The sequence below is a fragment of the Trichosurus vulpecula genome, chromosome X (genome assembly GCF_011100635.1).
Source record: "Trichosurus vulpecula isolate mTriVul1 chromosome X, mTriVul1.pri, whole genome shotgun sequence".
In the NCBI taxonomy this organism is placed as follows: domain Eukaryota; kingdom Metazoa; phylum Chordata; class Mammalia; order Diprotodontia; family Phalangeridae; genus Trichosurus; species Trichosurus vulpecula.
Window position 1 is genome coordinate 52,465,236 of NC_050582.1, and position 24,165 is coordinate 52,489,400.

Genomic DNA, 24,165 nt, shown 5'->3' on the forward strand with positions numbered 1-24,165 from the left:
TGCCACCCCAATAGCTGCCAGTAGGCAGTGCTGGTGGGTTTGTGTCAAAACTTTTTTTTCTGGAAAAGCCAGAAACATTAGTTTGGGGGGGGGGGTTACCCAGAACCACCCTGATGATGCCTGGCACAGGGGAACCAATAACAGCCTAGTAAAGAGGATGGACTTTACCAGATTGGGAGCTCTAGGGTAGACAGTGAGGTTTGGAGGTGTCAGGGAGAGGACTTAAGCAGACAAGGGTCCTATTCCTTTTAACTTTGGGAAGAGCTATTCAGAAACAGAGTAGGTAGACCTGAGCAAATTCTTGGTAAGCTCTAAGGGATGGTTGCAGGCTTATTTGTGTACTGACTTCTTTGCTTTGCTTGGAAAAGGGGCTGTTGGGTCTGAGGAGCATACTATGCCAGAAATGAAAAGTTCTCACCCTCATTCAGATTCAGCACCTGCGCTTGCCATCTATTTTAAAAAATTCTCCCCAAATGGCAGCATTGGTTCCATGATCAATCATGGGACCCCAAGGTAAGAGTGGGAAGCAATTATGAGTCAAAACCAAAACTCGTATCCCTTGTCCTTAGAGCCAAAGTAGCCATGGCCATTTTGGAAACCCTCTCCATAGTTTTCCATATGTGGGGTATAACAGCTCATAATGGGCAGAGCCCATTTAGAAGTTTTGGAGCTAGTTTAATTCTTACATGTTTTAACATCATCTTTTATTACTTCAAACATAGGTATAGCCCACAGTTGATGGAAAAAATTTTCAAGATGGCTGAAGGTATTGATATTGGGGAGATGCCTTCACATGAACTGGTATTGCCTAATGCTCCCAAAGCTCAAAAACGTCCCCCCTCGCCTTGTGCTGGTGAGTATATTTCCTTTTCCTCGATGTGTGATCTGAAGAAACCTGAGGTCTCTGCTTCATTTGGTAAAATGAGGGTGATACTTAATTCTTGTAAGTTTAAAAAATGATTACTTTCAAACTTAGGATCTGAGAGTTCTGTTAGTTGTTATCCTTTCATTTATTAACAGTTTTATGGAGAATGGGCACTTAATAGAACATTAAAATAAGTATCTTAGACATCACTGAGGCCCACGGAATGGGATCCACTTTTATAAATAAAAATTATGCCATACTTAAACCAGATCCCCTAAGATGGAGTTTGCTCATGATCTCTAACACACACACACACACACACTCACACTCACTCACACATACACTCACACTCACTCTCACTCACACACTCACACATTCACTCTGTTGATGCTCTTGCATTTTAGCGTGTGACCGGGGCCCTTCATTCGGGCACTAGTCTGGGCAGAGCACTGTGCTGGGCTGGGCTGGGCTGGGCTAGGGAATACCAAGTTTAGGTATGACAAGATTCCTGGCTTCAGGGGGCTTTCCCACTGCTGCCACCTTAGGTCAAGACCGCATTACTTCTTGCCTAGATAATTGCAGTAGCTTTTCCCTAACTTCTCTCTGTGCCTGACCCCCTCCAGACCAGGCTGTCCATCACTGCCAGATTCATCTTCCTAATGGACCACTCTAATCACTTAACTGCTCAAAGACCTTCTGCCTGTTCAGTTGAGTCCAAACTCTTTAGCCTGGCATTCATGATCCTCTGAACGGATCTGACCCCAGGCTCCTTTTCCAGCCTTATCTTTCTCTACTCCCCTTTTGCTCAAATTGCTTTTCACATCTTTGGTTCTATTCAAGCTGAAGTACTGCCCATTCCTCAAACAGGCACTCCCTATGCTGCTCCTTCCACGCAGGCCCACCTGCTGGTCCTCTCATGTGTCCAATTGTTGCTTGCCCTGCTCTGATCTGCCTAGCCTGATATATGTCATAGCTCCTGCGTCTGGACTTGAAGAGCATTTGATTTCTATCTCCTTCGTACACTTCTTAAAATGATCTCTCTATATGTGTAGGCTGTCTCCCTCACTCGATGGTCATTTCCTTAAATACGGGTCTGGTCTAGCATTTTTGTATCTCTACACCACTCAGCCCCTGACCCAGCACAGTGCCTTGCATAGATGAGGTAATCAGCATTCGTGCACATATGTAAAGTGTAATATAGTATATACCTATATCTAGAGATAGAGATCTTGGCAGCAAGTTCTCCTGTACTTTTAACTTTGGCACCCTCATTTTCCTAATCCAGTCATATTATTCTTTTTTCTCCTAAAAATAAAATGGATTCTATTTCTGTGTGGATGGGTCCAGGACCAAGGTCGTTCCTGAAAACAGATTCTAAGGCAGGGGTTAGAAATTGGCAATTTTCTCTTAAGAATTCTATTAGAAAACCATTTTCTTCATTATGATTAATTATAAGTGATAAAGAAAACAAATGTTCCTCACTTTCCCTTTGGGTGGACCTTTGATCTCATTGATTTGGTGCTACCCCCAACAAAAAGTACATAGATTGTAACCTCTTCTGTGAAGTTCTTGTCTGTGTCCTCCCAGGAGAATTTAATTTAGCCAATGCACTCACTGGAAGCCATCTTCTGGTTCTCTTAATCTCTCAAGGATACCAATATAGCCATGGGATTCTCTCCATCTATTGTGTCTCATTCTCCTTAGACCAGCCCATCTTTGATACACATACACTCTTGACGCTGTTTTTATACCACTTGTATAAATCATTGGTGCAGCTTGCTTTCAACCTAGCCTATTTAAAAATCAGCAGGTAAGTGAAATTACAATCTGCAATATTAAAATGCTTAACATCTGTAGTTTTTTAGCTTTCTTTCATAGAAAAAAAAAGCCATTTGAGTGTGCGGATGTAGTATTAAGTCCTACTTACCCAGTAAGACTGGCCAAACAACCGGGAGATGAAAATTACTCATCTCGATTTCTGAAAAGCCATTTAAATGGACAAACTTAGCAGCTCCCAGTAACTGACCCTGCTGATTTTTAAAAACACAACAGCCTAGAGCTCTTGAAAATGAACCTACTTCTTTAGCCTGCAAGTTGCTATGAAAATGCAGAACTACATAGGGTCTCTGGATGGGAAATTTGCCCCTAACCAACAAACCCGTATTACCTACATAGCCCTGGAATAGGAGAATTAGGGTAAATGTATTAACCAAAAATTTAGCTCTAGAATAATTTGAAGAAGGAAAGAACATTTGGATCTTCTTGGCTCCCTGCTTTATGTTGTACTGATCGGTTTATCACCCCAGTAAACTCTGGGCTCCTTGAGAACTGGGACTTTGGCCTCTTCCAATATCTTGCATATAATAGGAGTTTAACAGATGCTTGAATGGAAAGAACCAGAGCCAAGACTAGCTGTGTGGCCTTGGGGAAGCTCTGTAGCCTTTCTGGGCCGAAAATTTCTTCATCTGCGAAAATGAAGGGATCTCTTTTCCAGCTCTTTAAACAACACCACAGATTGATTCTTTACCTTCCACATTTTGATGAATTAGTGATGGTCAGAAACTTGGACACTGGACCCACTAGATGCTATAGGAGGTTGACAAAAGTATGTCTGTGAAGGTCAATTTGTTGATACCTGGAAAAAATTCTGTCAGATTTTTCCCATTGATATTTGACTTAAGACTGCTTGTTTTTTCTTTACGAAATTGTAAAATGTAGACATTCTATTGCCACCATCCCACCCAGACCCTTGGTTAAATAAGATAGGAAGCGTCAAAGGAGAGAATTGGGGTCACACGGTCTCAAATATTACAACTTCTTTACTTTGGAAAAATGCCAATAAAATTTTGAATGGGAGTCTGGATCTCTTTGCCTGAGCCTAATAAAGTTAATATAATAAGATCATCTTAACCGTTTAATCCCATCCTGTTGGATGTGCCAGTCAAATGGTTGTCTGTTTTAGGTCGCAACAACCTAAGTGAAAAAACTACTTGAATATTGATGGACAAACCTGTCCCTTTTAAGTTTTCTTAGGGTTAGTGACAATGGCCCCTTGATTTGTGTGTGTGCAACGCATGTGGCTGTACCCAAATTTCTGGGTGCCTACTAGAGATGTCCTCAGCCAGAAACAGTCTTTCCCTCTTCTTAACTGCCATATGACATTTTATTTGTATGGCTCTGATAGTATACATTTTAGTTCACATTATAGGTATTTGTGTACATCTTCTCTCCTTTGGCAAGCTCCTTGAGGGCAGGATTCAGCAGGTATTTATTAAGCTCTTTATGTGTCACTGGGAATACATAAGTGAAATCTTTCTTGCCCTCAAGTAACTTCCATTCTACTTGGGAAAAACAAACATGTACACAGATAAGTAAATATGAAAAATACACAGATTAAATAACAAAATAATTGGAGGAAAGGGACAAGAACAACGAAGGGAATCAAAAAAGGCCTCTTGGAGTTGAGCCTTGAAGTTGCCCAAAGGTGGAGATGAGGAAGGAGGAGAGCATTCCAGGTGTAGGGGCATGCCACAGAGTGTCATGTACATGGAACAGTAAGTAAGCTGGGATGGCCAGAATGTTGGGTGGGGAGGCATGTGGAATCATTCTGGAAAGATAGGTCAGAGCCAGATTGTGAGGGGCTTTAAATACTGATTCGAGGAAGAGGGAGCCATGTGAGCATCTTGAGAAAGTCTCATGGTCGGAACTGTGATTTAGGAATATCAGTTGGGCAGCCATGTGGAGAATTGATTGGAGTGGGGAAAGACTGGAGGCCATTACAGTAATGCATGCGGAGGGAATATTGGGGCCTGAACTAGGGTGGTGGCCATGTGAGTGGACAGATGTGGAAGGCAAATCTGATGCAGGGGAAGTTGGGTGTGTGTGCTAATGAAGTGAGAAGGGGAATGACAACTCAAGAGTTGAAGATTCCCTTTCCCTCCCTCCCTCCCCACCTTACTCCTTCCCTCCCTCCCTCCCCTTCCCCCCCCCACCCCAATCAGCTTGCCCCAGCACTTCTCCAGGACGTGCTACTAGCAAGAAGGACAAAGAACTGAGGATCTCACTGCCAGCGAGCACCCAGCAAGAATGAAGAATAGGGAGAATTTTGCAGTGACCTGCATAGGGTATATATAATGTTTGTATTTCTGTCACAGCCAAGTGACTATGTCTGGTTTTTTGTGTCCCCATTACCACCTAGCACACTACTGTACTCATAGTAGGTGATAAATCTTGGTGAAGTTAGACTGCCATTCAGCAGTGGGGCTCCTGGCAGTCCTGCTGTGCCCCGGCCCAAGGCCTTCCCTACTCTTGGTTTGTGGCCTTGGAGGAGAATATAGACCACAAGGCTGGGGGGGTTGGGGGTTGGGGGTGGGGATGCTGAGGCACAGCCACCAAGATGGGTGAATGTTACGAAGAAAACCGAGACAAAGGATGGTGATAAGAGCCAACATTCCTAGATCACACTAAAGGTGTAGAAAAGCACTTAATGTACATTACTGCATTTGATATATACAACCATCCTGTGAGGTAGGTACTGCGGATATTTATTTAATATAATTTTCCATAAATACCCAAATTCCCCTGCAAAGTATATCCACCATACTCCCCCCCCCCCAAACAATTAAACAACTGGTAAATCTCATCACTTCGCACTTTTGTAGCTATTGACAGAAAGGTGATAGCCTATAACTTCGATGATATAATACCAATATTGTCTGTTAACATTTGACCCAAGGTGGTTCTTTTGCTTTGCTTTTTGATGTTGACTTTTACATTACTTTGGGTGATATTGTTCCCATTTTACAGGTGAGGAAACTGAGGCTTAGAGAGGCTAAGTGACTTTCCCAAGGTCACACAGCTAGTAAATGTCAGAGGCAGGATTCAAACCCAGTTCTCTTCTGACTCCTAAGGCCAGCGTTCTTTCCACTCCACCAAGCTGCCTCTCTACTGGACTCTGAATTACCAGCATCTTGGAGTCTTCATCAGAGGCAAAAGGGAATGATTCAAGTTGGGGAGAAGAGGGGGCCAGCCTGGTGGAACTGTGCTCAGGTTGGGCGAGCCATAGGCTGGAAGAAGTTGAACATGATGAAACACATGCTATTTTGCTTCTAACAGCTCCAAGGAATAGGCTTCCAGGAACTGGAGCAGATCCAGTCCCCTGCCCTGCCCCTCATGTGGGGTGACAGTGTATACCCTGAAAGAACGAAATGATGATCCGTTGGAGCGATTTTAGGGAATGTGTTGGGAAAGGGCAAAGCTGCCACTAAGGGTTGGGGGCTAAGCAGAGAACAAGGATACTGGAGACAGATTTTTGCCCAAGAGTTAGTCATACATAAGCTATACACAGTTTTCCCATTTGCAGCCAATCGGTGGTTCAATAATCTGATACAGTCTTGGGACATTTAGATTGTTCTAAACATCCTAAGGTCTCCGGAAAAGTTAATCAACGCAAGTTTATTCCACATGTGTGCAGAATATACAGGTAAAATATGGTAATAGAAAATCATGAGAGTGATTAAGAAAAAAACATTGTAGTGCATCTTGAATGCTCCTCTCTGGAGGATTTGGGAGAAAACCAGAAATGAGAAGGCCGGAAGGGGTTATAATCTAAATTGGTGGTAGAAAGACTCAGATCAAAAAAACTATGGCACCTTCAAAGTCTAAAAAAAGGAATTTGTATTTCATTGATTTGGAGGCACATAGATCAGACTTATTGTATACTGAACTTATATCAAGTGATAGTCCTTCATTAACCAACATGACAGAGATCAAACATGAAAAATGAATACTTTTCCCTGTAAAATGACCCAAAACGTAGGGTACACTCCATCTTCTCATGTTAACTCTGTACTCCCACCTGGATTTAAAGAAGTCTTGCTCTTGCGGGGGAGGGGGTCACCTCATTCCTCTCAGCCCAGGCAGATGAGTCTCACAAGTTCCTTTTTATAGACCAGATGTTGTCTCCCTCTATGCCTGAATGAATGGCCTTCCCTTCTGTAATATCACCTTCCTAGTCTAGAGATGAAGAACTCCAATTTTTACATTATAATTATTTATACCAGTGAATAACCACTGGGTGTCTCCTTTCTTCTTTAACATTCCTTCTACATGATTGGGTACATGTTACACAGTTGTCTTTATTTCATTGGCTTCTGGAGGTGTGTAGTATTAAGACCCAATATATATCAATAGTGCATCTTTTGTTACCCTTTCACAGCCATTTGTTATCTTGGCTATATTATGTTTACCCCCTCCAGGCCTCACCATTAAATTCTACTTATATATAAACATGGTAGTCATAGAATGTCAAAACTGGAAGAACCCTTAGAAACGATTTAGTCCAGCCCTCTCATTTGCCCAATAAGGGTTATGCCGTTAAGCCTAATGACAGAGTCCTCGACCAGAATCCAGGTCTCTTAACATCCAGTCTAGTGTTCCTTTCATTGCCCTCCTTGTACAGGACTCTTAATTGGAACTATGAACTGTCATGTTTGGTGGTCTAGATTCTGAATTGGAGGACAGTAGGCCATGACATTTTTTTAAGATCAAACAGGGTTTGGAAATTGGATTTTTTTTTTGTACTTTGCCACTGCTGTCATATAATACAAAGCAGAATCTAGAAGGCCTATGGTTTGGGCTGCTAAAGAGGTATGGGTTGGTAAAGGGTTCCTACCAGCTTCTGATAGTCTATGTTTCTTAGTACTGCCTGGGTTGAGATGATGGGAGTGGTTTATTTAGCAGCTGGGGTATAGTGAGATTTTCTTTAATTTGGGTAGACATTTTTATTCTATTCCATACTGATAAATGCCTTTTTAGATCAGTGTTGTTTTTTTCCTTTCTGTCTTGTTGCATTCCCCTACACAGGAAAATTAAATTGACATGTGCAACACTATATTACCATTTTCCTGGAGGTAAGCCAAGTAGTCACCTCTGAAACTAAAGACCTTTTTTGAATAGTCTATTAATGAAACATCCATCTCTTAATCCAAAAATGTGTTAAAAGTTGAAAAACTTTAAATAAGTTATTTTAGATTCTATTTTGAATCCCAACTAACAGTAGTATGGTGTTTGGGGAATGATATTTGAAATTCTTCTTTTCTTTAACTATAAATTTCACTCATTCCGTAGGTCAAATCCCTCCCAAAAAGCAAGCTGCTTCCAGACTCCAGGTGAAACCTCGTTTTGAACCTGTACACTTTGTAGCTAGTAGTATTAAAGATGAAAGAATGGAAGATCCTTCAGACACTCAAACACAGCAAGCAGACTCTACCATCACGCCGTTAGACACCTACCAAGATGATGTTAACAACAGTTCCCAAGATCAAAAGTCCCAGTATTCCAAAACAAGTTGTGCTCTCACTAACCAGACTGCAACAACCAGCATGTTATCAGATAGTGTGAACCCTCCCCTAAGTGGTACATCCCATTGTCCTCCATCCTCTCAGTCAGCTGCTGTGTCTTCCCCCTCAGTAAAATTTTCAGAATCAGAGGTGACTGGGAAGCAACAGTTTATTGAAAAACTTTCTGCAGTTATTTGCAAGAGCCTTTCAGGGATGAATCTTGGAGCTGATAAAATTAATTATACATATATGTTAACTCGTTGCATTCAGGCATGTAAGACAAATCCCGAGTATATATATGCTTCTTTAAAAGAAATCCCCCCTGTTGACATCCCCAGAAGTAAAAAACTTTTAATTGATGGCTTTGCTTGTGAAGTTAGATGCCAGAGTATCTATCTGACTACCGGTTATGCTGGCAGCAAAAATGGTTCTAGGGATCGAGCTACTGAGCAGGCCATAAAGCTCTTGCAAAAATCTGTTGAGGTTAGAGTAATTAAGAGGAAATTCAAACATATTTATCAAGATGACCTAGTGGTGTGTCAGATTGGCATATCATCATATGATTTTCCTCCAGCCCTAAAAGCCCCAGAAGATCTCTCTGTGAAGAATGGAGCAGAGCAGTCAGACTCTGCTTCCAGTTCCAAACATTGGACCAATTTTGTCCTCATAGAAAATGCAAATGATGCTATTGGAATCCTAAACAATTCCGCCTCATTCAACAAAATGGCAATTGAATACAAGCATGAGATGATGCCAAATCGTACATGGCGCTGTCAGGTGTTTTTGCAAGGGCACTGCTTAGCTGAAGGTTATGGAAGCAAAAAAGTAAGCAAACATGCAGCTGCTTCTAAAGCATTGAAAATTCTTCAAAAAACACAATCTGATACCCCAGTTGTCCAAGCTACACAGGTTCAAACAGTAGGCTATTCACCTAAGGGATCTGGAAACAAAGATTTAAAGGATCTTGTAATTTATGAGAACTCTTCAAACCCTGTCTGCACACTAAATGATACAGCCCAGTTCAACAAAATGACTGTCAAATATGTTTTTGAAAGGCTGACAGACTCAAGGTGGAAATGCAAGGTGATTCTGGAGAATGAATTCATTACAGAAGCAGTTGGGGTGAAAAAATTTGTCAAGCATGCGGCTGCAGAAGAAGCTGTGAAAATCCTTAAAAAGACACAGCCAACTGTCATTAACAATCTGAAGAAAGGTACCATCGAGGATGTGATCTCAAGAAATGAGATTCGAGGTCGCTCAGCAGAAGAAGCTTATAAACAAGAAATCAAAGAGGATAACATTGGGAATCGGCTCTTAAGGAAAATGGGTTGGACGGGGGGTGGGTTAGGGAAATGTGGGGAGGGTATCCGTGAACCCATCTCAGTCAAAGAACAGCATAAGCGGGAAGGGCTTGGGCTTGATGTAGAGAGAGGAAATAAAATTGCCAAGAAAGATATTGAACAGATCATCAGAAATTATGCCCGGTCAGAGAGCCACACTGATTTAACTTTTTCTACAGAGCTTACCAATGATGAACGGAAACAAATACATCAAATTGCCCAGAAGTATGGTCTTAGGAGCAAATCTCATGGAATAGGCCGTGAAAGATATTTGGTGGTAGGTAGAAAAAGGCGTAAGGAAGATTTATTAGATCAGCTCAAACAGGAAGGCCACGTTGGACATTATGAACTTGTTATGCCTCAAGCAGATTGAGACCAAAATGATCATGTAAACACTTGCTAACATTTTGTGACATGCATTAGAAAGAAATGTTGCATTTTCTGGTTGTAGAAAAAAATATTCATTCTAAAGTGTTGTAAAACTTTGCTCTTTTTACTTCTGCTTTTGTAGGAAGGCTCCTGTTCAAGTTGTACTAGTATATAGTCCAGAAGACAACATTGTCCTTGACGTCATTGATGTTACTAGTTGTTTTATATCGTGATGTGATCATGTGATAACAAAAATACACCCAAATGTACCCCTTCCCCTTTAAAGTATACCTTGTGTATTTTGCCCCAAAAGAATTTTTAATTTGTTTAAAGAGCAAAGTGATTTGGAGTAAATGTGTTAATGATATCAACTACAATAAAACTACAACTGTCAACAACATTTTGCATTTCAGCTTGTACTTTGTGCTAAGGTACTTTAAAAGATTTTAATTTCTTTTTCAAGAGTAAACATATACTTTGTATAAAAAAGCATCAGCCAATAATGCAGATAATTTAACCTAGTCACCATATTTTCTAGAATGAGGCAGTTGCTGAACCTCTTAAGTTTACAAATAAGTAAGTCTTTGAGAATTGACATTTTACAGGAAAACGGCACTTGAGAACCATAGAAAGGATTTTTTAATATGCTAAAAATCAAAGTTCAAGAAAGTAAAGTTGAATTATTTGTACTTATTACATATTCACAGATAACCATGAAGCAAATGGACACCCCTTCCTTAAAAGATCAATTTGTACCGTATCTCCAGCCTTTTATCTTTCACATATTGCTGAAGGAATGTTTTCTGAGTGGTAAATACCATAAAAAAACAGCAGGAGCTCACCTGGGAAATGGTGGACAGGTGGTCTTTGAAGCATTAAGATAGCATAACACTTGAACAAGTTGGACCAGAATGACCATTTATCCTTGGAAGTATCCATCACAGAATTTTCTCTTTGGGTTGAGGCGATGTATCCAGGCCATTATTGAAACTTGCTTTTTTTTCTTTTTTGGACTCATTACATGTTGTAATCTTAACCACGTAATTTGAATAACAGAGGTGAAGTATCATTCAGAACGACTAGGTGTCAATCTAAAATAGCACCATAATGGTCTTTAGTGTAAGACTGTTGTGTATCTAGCTAACTTTTCGTGCTTTGTCAAAAGTTGCTACTCCATTTTAGGTTGTTTTTACTTTTTTTTTTTTTTTTACTTTTTTTTGCAGATGAATATATTCAGTTACTATTCATACCTACCATGTCCTGTGTGGTCCTCGTCCTAACTAACTACCGCCCTTCCAGAGGATCTGATCTCCCCCCCTTCTACCCTTTCTGATAGGAAGAAAACAAAAGTGAGTTTCACTATTTGCTAAGAGCAGGATTGGCTTCTGTATTTTCTGTAGAAAGCTAGTGAACATTATTCCTTAATGCCATGGCTAAGAATCTTAAAGGCATCTTGTAGTTGTGTTTGTTCAGTGAGTAGAACAAGTTTCTGTTTTTGCCTTTTTGCTAAAATGTTGGGTTTCTGAATCAAAGTGTCTGGGAATTTAGAAGAAACAACTTTTGAGTTTTTCCTCTGTGTCCCAATGTTCTAGGACAGGAAGGTAGTCCTGATTTGTTGCTTTGAGCTTTAAGATGCTAGGAATTAGGAACAGGAAAGGTAACAGCAATTATTCCAACTCTGCTTTTAAGCTAAATGAAACATCTTGGCTATTGATCTCTTCCCTCTTCTCTGATTGGTGTAAAAGAAACCACTTAATAGGGGCAGCTAGGTGGTGCAGTGAATAGAGTACGGAGTCAGGAGGACCTGAGTTCAAATCCGACCTCACCACTTGACACACTGACTAGCTGTGTGACCTTAGGCAAGTCACTTAACCCCAATTGCCCTGCCTTCCCCCCTCCAAAAACAAAAAAGAAAAAGAAACCACTTAATATTAAGCGCCTATCATGTGCCAGGTACTGACTGTGCTAAATCACCGGAGCTACAAAAAGAAGCAAAAGCCAGTTCCTGCCCTCTAGGAGCTCAGTCTAATGAACGCTCATCTTGGAAGTAGGAGGTGCTGCTTGTGACCCTCTTGACATCTGAATTTGTTTGGTCCCCTACAAAATGGGGCTGAAAATCAGATTACACCTTCCCTACATCACTCAGGGGCTGTGAGGAAAGCACTACAGAAATGTGAGAAATTATTTTTAGTAGTAGTATGGCGCAAATACAGTTTGCAATGAGGAAGGGTCCTAATTTTCCACCAAATCTGACTATCAGCAGCAGCCACCAAAATACTTAAGAGTTACAAAAGCATTAGTTGCTATTAACTTCATTTGTTTGTAATATTTCAGAGCTGTGCCTCACCCTAAATCATGATTTTTGCCCATGTGCCACCACACTTATTATTACTGACATTCTCCTCCAGGCCCACCCCAAATTTTCATATGCAAGAGAATATCTGGAATTAGTTTGTGGCTGTGAAGCTGGTGATCGATTGATCTTGGCTTTTTGATGTAAATAAAGGCAGCAAAAGGCAACTTGCTTCCTGGCATATGTAGATTTCTCAAACTTCCTTACGACCTTTTTTTTCATATTTAAGTATTTAAAGTGAAAAGCAAGTTTCTGTAGCAACACTACAGTCCTATCACGTATAGTATGAAGGATGTATAACTTACCAGCTGCCACTCTCTCAAAGGGTATATAGAGTAGGCCTCCGATAACCCTTATTGTTTGTTCAGTCGTTTTTTCAGTTGTGTCCTACCCTCTGTGACCCCATTTGGGGTTTTCTTGGCAAAGATAACTGGAATGGTTTGCAGTTTCCTTCTCCAGCTCATTTTACCAATGAGAAAACTGAGGCAACCAGGGTTAAGTGACTTGCCCAGGGTCTCACAGCCAGCAAGTGTCTGAGGCCAGATTTGGACTCCAGAAGATGAGTCTCCCTGATTCCAAGCCCAGTGCTCTAGGCACTATGCCACCTATCTGTTTATATGGCTTCTTAGAGGCGCTGGGGCCTTGTCTCATGGTTTCCAGACAACTCTCCAGGCCTTCAGTTTCACTGAAATGATGGCATTTATGCCTATGATTGTGAAAATAAAACTTAGTATGTTAAGCAATTAAAGCTTAAAACTGCACCAAGACCTTTGAGAATCCATATGTACTTTAGTGGCAGTGTCCACCAAAGGAACACAAGATAGACTGAAGAAAAAAGTCTTACTTTCCTGGAATAATGTCCCTGTTGTCCCAGCTTTATGTAAGATTAGAGTTTGCTTGCATTTTTAGCCTAGCAGATTGATTTTACACACTCTCTCCCCACCTAATATATTTTTATGCTGACAGCTTACATTCTCTAAGATTCGTCTGTCCACATTATTTTTTAAAAATCTCTATAATAATTTCCCCTTTCCAAAAGAAATGTCACATTTTGATGTTGGTATTGATTGTAAGCAATAACTGGGCTCTTGGGAAGGTACCAAGACTCTGCTAACTTTCTGATCACTAGGCCACTGTTAAGTCATATTAAGCTAAAAAAATAGAACTGGGAGAACTTGCCTGTAAATTTAAGGTTACTTTTTATTTACAATTTCTGGGAAAATGTACACTTTTTACATGGGCTACTTGTGCAAAATTACTTGAACAGACTGAGCTGCATGAAAGATGACAATGGACGTAAACAGAACATTTAGAAGCCGTGCCCCACACTGTCATGATAAAGGTTATCATTGATCAAAAAGTCCGGACAGCCTTAGCCTGAAGGTGTCTGGACTTTGAACCAAAAAGAGGGAGGCTCTCATGAATCTAAAGGGACTAAAACATACTACTTCGTATGTAGCTCTGGACTGGGCCAGTGTGAAGCAAGATGCTTTTTGCCAAGAGGTACTTCGTTCCTTGGGTAATTTAAACTCCAAAGAGAGACAGAGAAAAAAACCATAGGGACAGCTTCATTCCTCCAAAATCAATAATGGATCTCTGGTTCTCACCAGCGTAAAAACCAGAGTGGGAGTTTCTTTACTTCGCTGCCTCAAAATCTACAGATCTTCCCTTCAACGTCATACCTAGTTACTAGACCACAGTTATAGCTCTAGTTAATACCTGAAAATGTGAGTGGGTGGGATTTGTGTTTTTCTTTTTTAAGCAATATTCCTATTTAATAACATTTTCCTTCCTGTCATTAACCTACCATCTCCTAGGAACAGCCCAGACTAACTTTATAAATGGATCATTTTACAGGGAATCAAGTTTTTCCATTCTAAGTGAGAACATTCTGTAGGTAGAGTAAGTGCTTTAAACTCATGCTCCTAAGACCAGCCTGGACTAATTTTCCATCACTTTAATCAATTCATTTTTTTTTAAATGTGCATGTGTGCATAGAAATATGTTATCAGGCTACATAATTAAGTACCCCTTTGTATAACCATTATCATTTTAAAAGCTTAGTGGAAAGTACATTTAACGTACGATACTATCCTAAAATTGGAGATGAAGTACCACAGAAAAGGAATTCAGTATTAGTAATTCTTTTACAAGTAACCCAAGTACAATACATTTGACTTTGTAGTAGGTGTTCTTGGATGTCAGAAGGGGAGGGAAGAAAGAAAGCTTCAGCAAGGAAGGGTGGCAACAGCATCATAGCTGTTTTGTTTTCAACAAAATAAAAGTAATGATGCTAATGGGAAAAGAAGGCAGGGGACAGACAGAATTTTTTCCTTATGACCAGACTGTTCGTTTGTATCGTCCTGGGTCAACAATCACGCCAGCTCTGTTCTACTATTGCCGAAACTCGCTTTTCATATTCTCGCTTGTTCTCCTGGTATAGCTGAGCAGCCTGGCTGTTTGCTGGACTGTTGGGATTAGGCTCATCCAATAAAGACTAAAAAAAAAAATAAAGGTTCAACTTGCCAACATTTAAAAAAATTTCAAAATAAAGCTAAACTATGAACTACAGCTCGAGTGCCTAGACAGGAAAGGCGTCTAGTCTCTCAACAATTCCAGCAGAATATTTTCTAGTGGCCTGGGCCTTAATGTAATTTGTAAACATCAGAATTAAGCAAGAAAAATTCAGCTATAATTTCCCCTTCCCTTAGAACATTAAACTAAATTATTTATACAAATGCTCAATAGACTTTAGTGAAACTAGAAAAATTCACCTGTATGGATGTCAAAATGGAGGAAACATCATAGGTTGGACTCCAACGATTCTGAAGTATATCCAGGCATATACTACCATCTGCATAGACTAAAAGCATAGCTGTATCAGTATACATACTGTACCCACTGATTTTGACAGTGTATACAAAGTTGGGTGTAGTTCTTTAATTGACCATGTTAACAGGCACTCAAATGTGTGACCTTGGTCAACAAACTCAGCATTTTATCACAGCTCAGCTCCTCTGTGATTCTAGAAGGCCACCCTCATGTGGGATGTTTGACTAAGCTGTGAGATGCTGGTCAGGTATGAGAAAACAAGAATCTTATCTCTATCTCCAGGAGAAAGCAGATACCATCCACCTTTCTCAGAAAAGGAAAAGACCAGAAGGGCAAATGATGTTCAAATATGCCTACTGATAATTACGATAAAAGAATAAAGAACTAAGAACTTTCAAGATGTCCTTAAAGGATGATCAAAATCTAAAAACATTTTTAAACCAAAAATAAATGGCTATAGGTCAAGCTGGCTGTGCTTCAGAGGTGCTCTGAAAAAGAAGGGTTGCTCTTAAGCCATTTCAGGCCTTTGCCTGATTTAACCTCCCCCCCCCCACCAAAAAAAAATAATCCCTTGACTGTTCTGCTGTTGTTGCCATAGCTACAGTCAAACTGCAGGGACTGTGACTCAGCTTATGGAGAATAAATATCAATCCCACTGTGCCTAAGAAGGAGCTTGCCCAACTACTAGGAAAGCCTCATCCAAGAGCCATTTAACTGCTCTTACTTTGGGGATAACACCAAGAAGTGACTCAAATATGCCCCGAAAGATTTTTGGCCTGCAAAAAGCTCAAGGCCTTTAAGGGAGAACTTAGGGTCTGAGACTGCTGGTCTAGAAGTGATTTCACTTCCCCTACCCACCCCCCTCAACAAAACACTCCGATTTTACTGAACTGGAAGCAAGTGAAACCAACTGGAATGCATTGTACAAATAAGTACCCTCCCACAAGAAAGACAGGTAAAATGATCAGTACACTTACCATTTGGATGAAACATTTTAGAGACAAATCTTACTGTAGGTGGTTTGTTTGGATATTCTTCTGTGAATTCTATTGTAAGTTTAAATGTGCCTGTAGATAGAAAAGTTTAAACCACCATATTTACAAGCATTTCAGCTCAATATTGATTGCTTAATAGTAACTTACATTAGTATTCGGCTTTAGGGGTGCAAAGCTCTTTCCTCAGCAGTGTGCAGGTAGGGAGTACAAAGGCCATTCTTGTTTTACAGATTCAGGGAGGTGAAGAGATTTGCCCATGATCACAGCTAATAGAATTTGGATTAAGCAAAACAGATACATATATGTCTAAGTATATTATTTATGTGTGTGTGTGTGTGTATGCATACACATGTATGGAGAAGGAAAAGACCAGGCAAGATGAAATCTCAAGAGATGACACCACTTAGCCATTTCCAAATGTACAATTTTGGTACTTTGTGTGATAACTCTCTTAACACAAGTTTTGTTTTACTACTCTAAAATGTTGAAATTGGGTGGGGAACCTTTGGCCCTAAGGCTACATGTGGCCTTCTAGGTCCTTAGGTGTGGCCTTTTGACTGAATCCAAATTGAACTGTAAAAGTTGGATTCAGTCAAAAGGCTGCACTTAAGGACCTAGAAGGCCACATGTGTCCTTAAGGTATAGATTCCCTACCTCTGGCTTAAACTGTTTTATTCAAACTTAAGAACAGTCCAACTTGGGCTCAGAATTACTAACTTTGATATAACTAAACCTAAAATAGAACAAAACCATTCTCTAAAAGACTAATTACTCTATGAAGTCTGCTTGCCTTAGCCTGACCTTCAAGGCCCCCCATAAAATGGCTCTACCCTTCTGACTTTCTCCTCCTTTCCCCATAGGTGTACTGTGTACTCCAGCCGTACCATGCTTCCCATTCCTGTTTCTTCCTCCCAAAACAGCCTGTGCTTTTTTCCCAATTCTTATTCCCTGTTACAGTAATGCCTCTCCTCCCATCTCAACTTGTCAATCTATTCCCGTTCTGTGGCTGAGTTCAAATGTCTCTTGCATTGGAGCTATCTGGTTCTATAACATTTTATAATCCTTATGGGTATTGTGTGTGTATGTACATAAACTACAATACACTAATAGACATAACTATCTTCCACACTGTCATATTCAGGGCCAGGATGTTATTTCTATTTGCTTCTCCCTCTAACATCAAGAATAGTATATTGTGTCCATTAAGTGCTTTCTCTTTTTCAAACCAAAAGTAGGGAACAAAAACTGAGAGTTGTAAAGTCCTTTAAAGCAGTGGTGTCAACCTCAAAGGGAAAACAGGGACCCTTAGGCTGTACATGAGGATCCCTGTAGAAAATAGCACATTAATATTATCTGTGTTTTATTGTACTTTATTTTGTTAAATACTTCCCAATTACATTTTACTCTGGTCCAAGCTGCACTCAGGAATTTGTGGGCAACATGTTTTGTAGCCAAACTTAAGATTCATTTCAAGTAAAAAAATTAATAAAACTCTCAGTTTGAAACTTTAGTTCTCCAATATGGAACATTAGTTAAACAGTGACTACTAGAAGTACAATTCCTGAAACACTTAAGATTCCAGAAAACAATATCCCTTTCCAAGTCTGGTCCTTGTCCATGGATAAACACAGGTCTAAGACTGACACAAAGTTAACAATCAGGCTGGAACAAAAACAAGCAAAAGATACAAACTACTCCTAGTAGTTAGGCTCTAAATTGCATTTTTTAAAAAATCCCAAGTAGTTAGAGAATTTGAACATAGCACTAATTATACCAACAGTCCTTTTTGTAATATATTTTGTAATTTATGTCCTAAAATTTTAGAGGAAAAAATACACTACCCAAGCATTCAACATCAAATATCTAAGTGGTATTCTTACACACTAATGGTTTCTGTAAATAAACCCCCACTATAAGTACTATTAATGGAAGATTTTTATTGAACATCTGTCTGAAAACTACCTATTCCTTGTACATTCCTTTCAAGTCTGTCACATAGTACTTCAGTATATAAAATCCTCAACATTCAAATCATTAACAGTTATCTTTGTTATTCATTCTAATAAGGGGGTCAGTGACAGAGGTCATCCAGAAATCATTCATATTTGGTTTGGGAATGCCCGGTATGACTCCAACAGATGTGCCTTCCTAATTAAGTTTTGTTTAGACTGATACTCAAATGAACGGGCATCTGGTGGGTATCCATGCACCATGGTAGAGGAGGCAACTCTTAAATAGAGAGAAGTCTACCTGACTTTTAAAAAATTGGGCATCAGTGATAGAATGACTGGGGTCTATTCATCAGGCAAGGGTAAAACAGATTTTACTCAAATGTGGGATCTGTAAAAGTCATTCTAATAACTATTTAAAAAATAAATTTTCAAAGCTTATCTTGGACTGAAATTCTTCCTTTTTCCAAAGTTCTGTTTTCTTAAGTTTCTCTGCCACCAAGAAAACCAATCATCAACTGCCCAACAGCCTTCACTGGCTCCCAAATGCCTCACATAAAATAGAAACTGCTCCATCTGGCATTTCAAGCTTTCCCCAGTCTGGCTCCAACCTGCCTTCCCAGCCTCATTTTATATTATTCCTTTATTACTATTGTAATAATATTTCCCTAAATCCTTAGCATGGTCTGGATATACCCATGGGTTCCCAAAGGTTATGCCATTAGAGTGTAAGCTTGAGTCCTGCACCAAACTGGATAGGCTTTGGGTACTATATATGATGGCCACAAGTTGAGGAATTTTTCTGCTGCAACTCGTGACAGCCATTTCAGTTACAGAAGAGTTAGACTATGTCAGTGAAAGAAAGAAGTGGAATATTCACACCAACAAAATTACAGATATTTGAAGCATTTTTTTTTAAGAAAAAAGAAATCAAATGTCATGGAATACACTCTTTATTACCACTTGGTCACAAATGATCTTTTAGATCTTTCTACATCTAGAGGACATAGAAAAAAAAGTTTAAGGTCATCTTTAGTAGCAGGGACGTTCTAAGTACACAGAACAGCATGAGTGCTTGAGGCTTCAGAAAGTTCAGAGTTCCCATCCCTTCCAAAATGGTATGCTAATTCTAATTTCAGAACCTAATTAAATTTCAGTTTTCTAAGATCCTAAAGCAGGAATCTGTCTATATCACATATGTACTAAAATACAGATGAATAACAATTCCAAAGGGCTCAGATTAAATTTTCTACCTACTGGTTAGAAAAGGAACTTAACACCAACTTCTGTAATATACTCAATTTAAGAGGCTCCTTCTTCTCTGGTGCCACTAAAAATACAAACTTCTTTGCAAGGTGGTGACTAGGTACTCATAAGATCATCTTGAACTGAGCTTCCTTCCCAAAACTCGGTAGCACTAATTCAACCAGATGAGCAATGAACACCAGTGTGAGGAAATATCATGTCACTGAAGCCAAGACATTTCATAATGTCTTCAAAGACTTGGGGCAAGGGCACACTCATCTTAGGAGTCAGAAGACCTGGGTTCAAATCTCATCTCTTAATACTTGCTAGCTATGTAACCTTGGGCAGTCACCTGTAAAACCTATACATCTTCAGTACCTAATAGCCAGAATTATTGCAACGCCCAATTCAAGTAATATATGGAAAGCACTTTGCAAATGGAAAATATTTATGTTAACTTCTTTAGAACCTCAAAGATTTAGCTTGTTTCAATTTTATTTTATTTTTTATTTTTTTTTTTTTTTGCTTTTTGGCAGGGCAATTGGGGTTAAGTGACTTGCCCAAGGTCACACAGCTAGTACATGTGTCAAGTGTCTGAGGCCGGATTTGAACTCAGGTCCTCCTGACTCCAGGGCCGGTGCTCTACTCACTGCGCCACCTAGCTGCCCCTTGTTTCAATTTTAAATAACTTTTGGGGAATTAAGTCTTAGTTTCACATGATCTGTATTGGTTTAAGTTATGTTAAGCCTTCCAAGAAGGCCAAAATGTGAGAAAGTACCAATTAAGGAAAGACACCAAATCTTGTTTTAGAGAAATCTGATGACTAAAAACTCCAACTCAGAGTCTTCACTTCATAGAAAAAGATTTAAAGTCCCCTTAACTAGAGAAGTCTCTTAGTGCATTCAAAGTGGTGAAGGTTTTTAAAAAGGTTTCTACACAACTTAGGAACATGTCTCTAAAATAAGAAGGTATTTTTCCCTCCCTAGGAAAGCCATTCTTCAATGCCCACCATAGCTGTGAGTTCTGGCAGGTCCTCCTGAGCTGAAAAGATGGAATACATCTGAGGACAGAGGAGCAGCCAGGACTCTGAGAGGCTTCCCACCAGACTGATGGTAGGATGGTTTCTTTTTAAACTACTACAACTCTCAAGACAATCTCCTAAATTAGAGTATATTTACAATCTGCACAGGTGGAGGGAGTGTCTATGCCACAATGATGGGATGGATAAGAGGTCCTTGATGTACTAAAGCCACTCTCTTAAAGTGTAGTTGCAGAGCTAATGGGGTGGGAAGTAGATGGTACATTAGAATACTTAAGAACTTACAGCCAGGAGTCCTGGGTTTGAATTATGCTGTAAGATGCTTGGCTGTGTGGCCCTGGGCAAGAAACTTTACCTTTCAGCAGAGCCTCAGTTCCCTCATCTGTAAAATGGAGATAATATCCCTCACTCTACCTCCCTCCCAGGATTGTTGTGAGGAATGCACTCAGTAACCTTAAAAGCACTATTCAGATGTGAGCTGTGCTTACTGAGAGTCCTTTAAATGCTACTCCTATACAAAAATTTAGAAATGCATGAGCCTCCAGCTCTTGATATGTTTTGCTTTTGTATGTAGCCATTTTCAGCAGGTTAACGTACTGATGCAAGTGGTATTGAAGAGAACTCTCAAAAGCCTCTCCTAGATATCAGTGTGTCTAGTGCCAATTTATTATGATCCAAGGCATTGTCTAATTTTTGCATTCATTTAAATGACACATTATCTCCCCATGAGTCTCACTTCAAAATAACTTCAACAACCCTCGGGCTCAAACTGCACTTCTCTTTAGGAACTGGTCATTCCAGAAACTTCCGAGGACTGATCAGTAAGACCCTGTAAGCTCTGAAGTTTGTAAGGGTAGATTAAGAACTATTTTAGACATTTTCTATTGCTCCTTATTTCCATAATGCATTAAAAATGGCCAAAGGTAATAATGCTGTAGGTAGGTCAGTCTTTTCTATGTAAATCTTTTGTCTGATAAATAAATATTCATAGACTGGTAAAAAGATCACATAAATAGACAGTCAGATAGATAGCCACAGGTGGTTAGTAACCTAAATACCTGAAGAAGTACAGTATACACATAAAGATACTAATTGTTAAATAGAAAAAAAATTAGACACACATTCAACATGGGCAGTGCCTTTCAAACCTAATAATGAGGTCAGTACGCACTTATCATATCATCACAAACATAGCCATTATTAAGGTAAGGTCCAAGTAGCTAAGAGATTCTTTCCACCCCCCCCCACCCCAACCCCACCCCCCAAAGTCAGACACAGTTGTGAAACAGCTAAACTACCATCGGTGCTTGCTGTACAATAAAGCTGTGCCCAGCAGAAAGCTTTCTGAGGAAAATGAGACGGGAAGCCAACCAAAACAAATGCTGGGAGAGCTCAGCTACTAAAACAAATACACACTGTTAATGTGCACAGAGAGCTTAAGTTTAAAGAACTAGACACAAATCTATTCGTGAAAAATTAAATCTAGGTACAAGTAACAACTCTTGTTATAGAAGAAATCATTCAACTGATTTTTCAGACCTGTGATTTTATTGGTATAGGGATCTCTGAATGAAGAAACTACTTCTACCAATTCTGATCTACAATGCCCTGGGGTTAAGTGAGGTTAAGAGACCTACCCAGGTTCACACAGCCTGGCCCCGTAGAGGTCAGAGTTGAACCCAGGTCATCTTGCCTTAGAGGCCATCTATCTATCCACTCAACCTTGCCTCTGCAAACTGCCTTCTTATGCTCTATCAGTTCTTTTTATTTTAGTACTTTTATTTCACTAAACAGCACCTGCCGAGGCAAGGGGTAGAGAAAGGAGAATCTTAAGATATTCAGGTGCCCAATAATATTAGTTCTAGATACTTTCACCACCAAGGTGCAGAGTTAAATGAAAACTAATTTAAGATTTGAAAAGGTACCAAGATGGTGGATTCTACCAACCAGAAATTATTTTTAAGGTTTATGTAACAAACGCTGTAATTATTAAATCTTCAACAGTTTAAAACTGCACTAAGACTTTTGGGATCACCTAGTATTTTACCTTAATTGGGCACAAACTATGTTTAGTTTAGTCTGGCAAAAATGGAAAAAAATCCCGGAATTTCAGAGTAGGAAGGATCCTCACACTCCATGTAATCCAACCCATGCCCCTCACAGGAATTCCCTCTGTAATCTATCTCCAATGAGGAGGAGGCTTCCTGTGACTCCCTGTAATTGTGAGAAAGTTTGTGTCTTTGCAACCTTTCCCATCGATCCTAGCTGTCCTCCTCTGAGTTCAAACTGAATTAGCCTAATCCTGCTTCCTCTGGAGAGGCTTTCAAATACTTGAAAAAAGGCATCCTATCTACTCCCTGAGAATGAGGATGTGTTAGAAATGACAGTCCTTCAAACCACAGGGATGAAGAGAGGTGAAGACAAATAGAAGGGGTTTTGCTGGCAGTGGTTGAGAGCATGAATGGGGTCGGCAACCTTTATGGTCCCCACTATCTTTTGAGAGTCTATGACTTCATTAACAACACGTCGGGTGTGGAAATGAGTTTGAAAGCCCGGGCCAGGGGGCCGGTTTCCGCAGGGCCAGCCATACAGCACCCACACGACAAAAATAAACAGTTGTGTTCAGCGCTCTAGTGCCCCCTTTACAAGCCCCGATAAAAGGTACCAAACTGGAGTCAGGTGGTCAGCAGCCTGAACAACCTGCCATACAAGGGCAGCTTACTCTCGCCTGCAGGAGGTAGAGAAGAAAGAGGGGGACGGGGCTGGCTGCGTGGGGACCCACTCCTTCCCCAGCTCAACAGCCGGCTCTGAAAGGGAGGAAGGATAGCGCTTCTTACCATCTTCAAAAGGGGTCCCCTCGGGCCTGCAAGAGAGGGGGAAACAAGGCGAAGTCAGTGCCGGCTGCCCTCGAAAGAAGCGCCTGCTCCTGGGAGGGCACGCGGCTGCCCGCGCCCGCACCCCTCGCCCCCCACCCGCCCCTTAGCCGGGAAGGCCCCTGCTGGCGTCGCCGGGCGCGGGCCTCCCGCCCCGAGCGCGCCGCTCCTGCTTCCTTCCCAGCCCCGCAGGCAGCGGCACTCATGGCAGCGGCTACTCCAGCCCCCGGCTCAGGGCGGCCATCAGGAGGGCCCCCCCGCACCCAGGGCGGGCCGGCCGGCAATCCCGTCCCGTCCCGTCCCGCTCCAGCCAGTTTCCCGGGCCCCTTCCTCCTCCCCCCGCCTCCCGCTCGCCTGTGCGCGCGCCCGCCCGCCCCAGGGCTCCCCCGGCGGACTCACCCGAAAATGACCGCGTTCCACACCATAATGTTGTTCTCCGACGGGGCTCCGCTGACCCCGGCAGGGGGGTCCTCTTGCAGCCTGCGGAGCGAGCGCAAGTGGAGCTCAGCCCTGCCCTGCCCGGCCCGGGCCGACCCGGCCCGGGCAAACCCTTGCCCCCGGCTGGGACCCCGCCCCGCGTCCCGCGCCCCCCATCAGCCGCGCTGCCCCTCCTTACCTCTTGAAGTCCCGCATGAGGCGCCGCCGAGCCGGGGTGGACATGTCGCGGAGTGCTGCGGGCTCAGGGGTGGGGCATAGACCAGCGGCCGGGCAGGAGGAGGAGGAGGAGGAGGATGAGGCGGCGGCTGTAGAGGAGGAGGAGGGGCAGGGGGAGGAGGGGGAGGAGGAAGAGGAGAAGGAGGAGAAGGAGGAGGAGGAAGAGGACTAAGTAGAGACGCAGCCGGCGCAGAGTCGGACTCCGACTAAAACGAAGGAGCCCCCGGCCCAGAGAAGGGAGGGCCGATACCAACCCTAGTGGCCCCAGAGGGGAGACAGAAGAGGAGGAGGCTGCACCACTACTGAGGCGC

The 24,165-nt window shown here is 41.4% G+C and overlaps 2 protein-coding genes across 3 annotated transcripts in view; one reads left to right on the forward strand and one right to left on the reverse strand.

The window, feature by feature from the left end:
- Nucleotides 1-10,314, forward strand: part of NKRF (NFKB repressing factor) — a 17,094-nt gene extending 6,780 nt beyond the window's left edge. For both annotated transcript variants that reach the window (XM_036740143.1, XM_036740142.1), the window contains exons 2-4: nt 723-853; nt 4,867-4,989; nt 7,994-10,314. In XM_036740143.1, the coding sequence (XP_036596038.1) occupies nt 723-853; nt 4,867-4,955 (220 nt within the window). In that variant the 3' untranslated portion in view covers nt 4,956-4,989; nt 7,994-10,314. The remainder of the gene's footprint in view (nt 1-722; nt 854-4,866; nt 4,990-7,993) is intronic.
- A 216-nt stretch (nt 10,315-10,530) lies between these two features.
- UBE2A (ubiquitin conjugating enzyme E2 A) lies at nt 10,531-24,165 on the reverse strand. The gene is made up of 6 exons (XM_036740144.1): nt 23,817-24,165; nt 23,600-23,680; nt 23,165-23,190; nt 16,077-16,166; nt 15,042-15,130; nt 10,531-14,764 (listed from the first exon to the last, which is right to left on the reverse strand). The coding sequence occupies exons 1-6, from the start codon at nt 23,858-23,860 to the stop codon at nt 14,636-14,638; spliced, it is 459 nt and encodes a 152-aa protein (XP_036596039.1). The 5' UTR covers nt 23,861-24,165; the 3' UTR covers nt 10,531-14,635.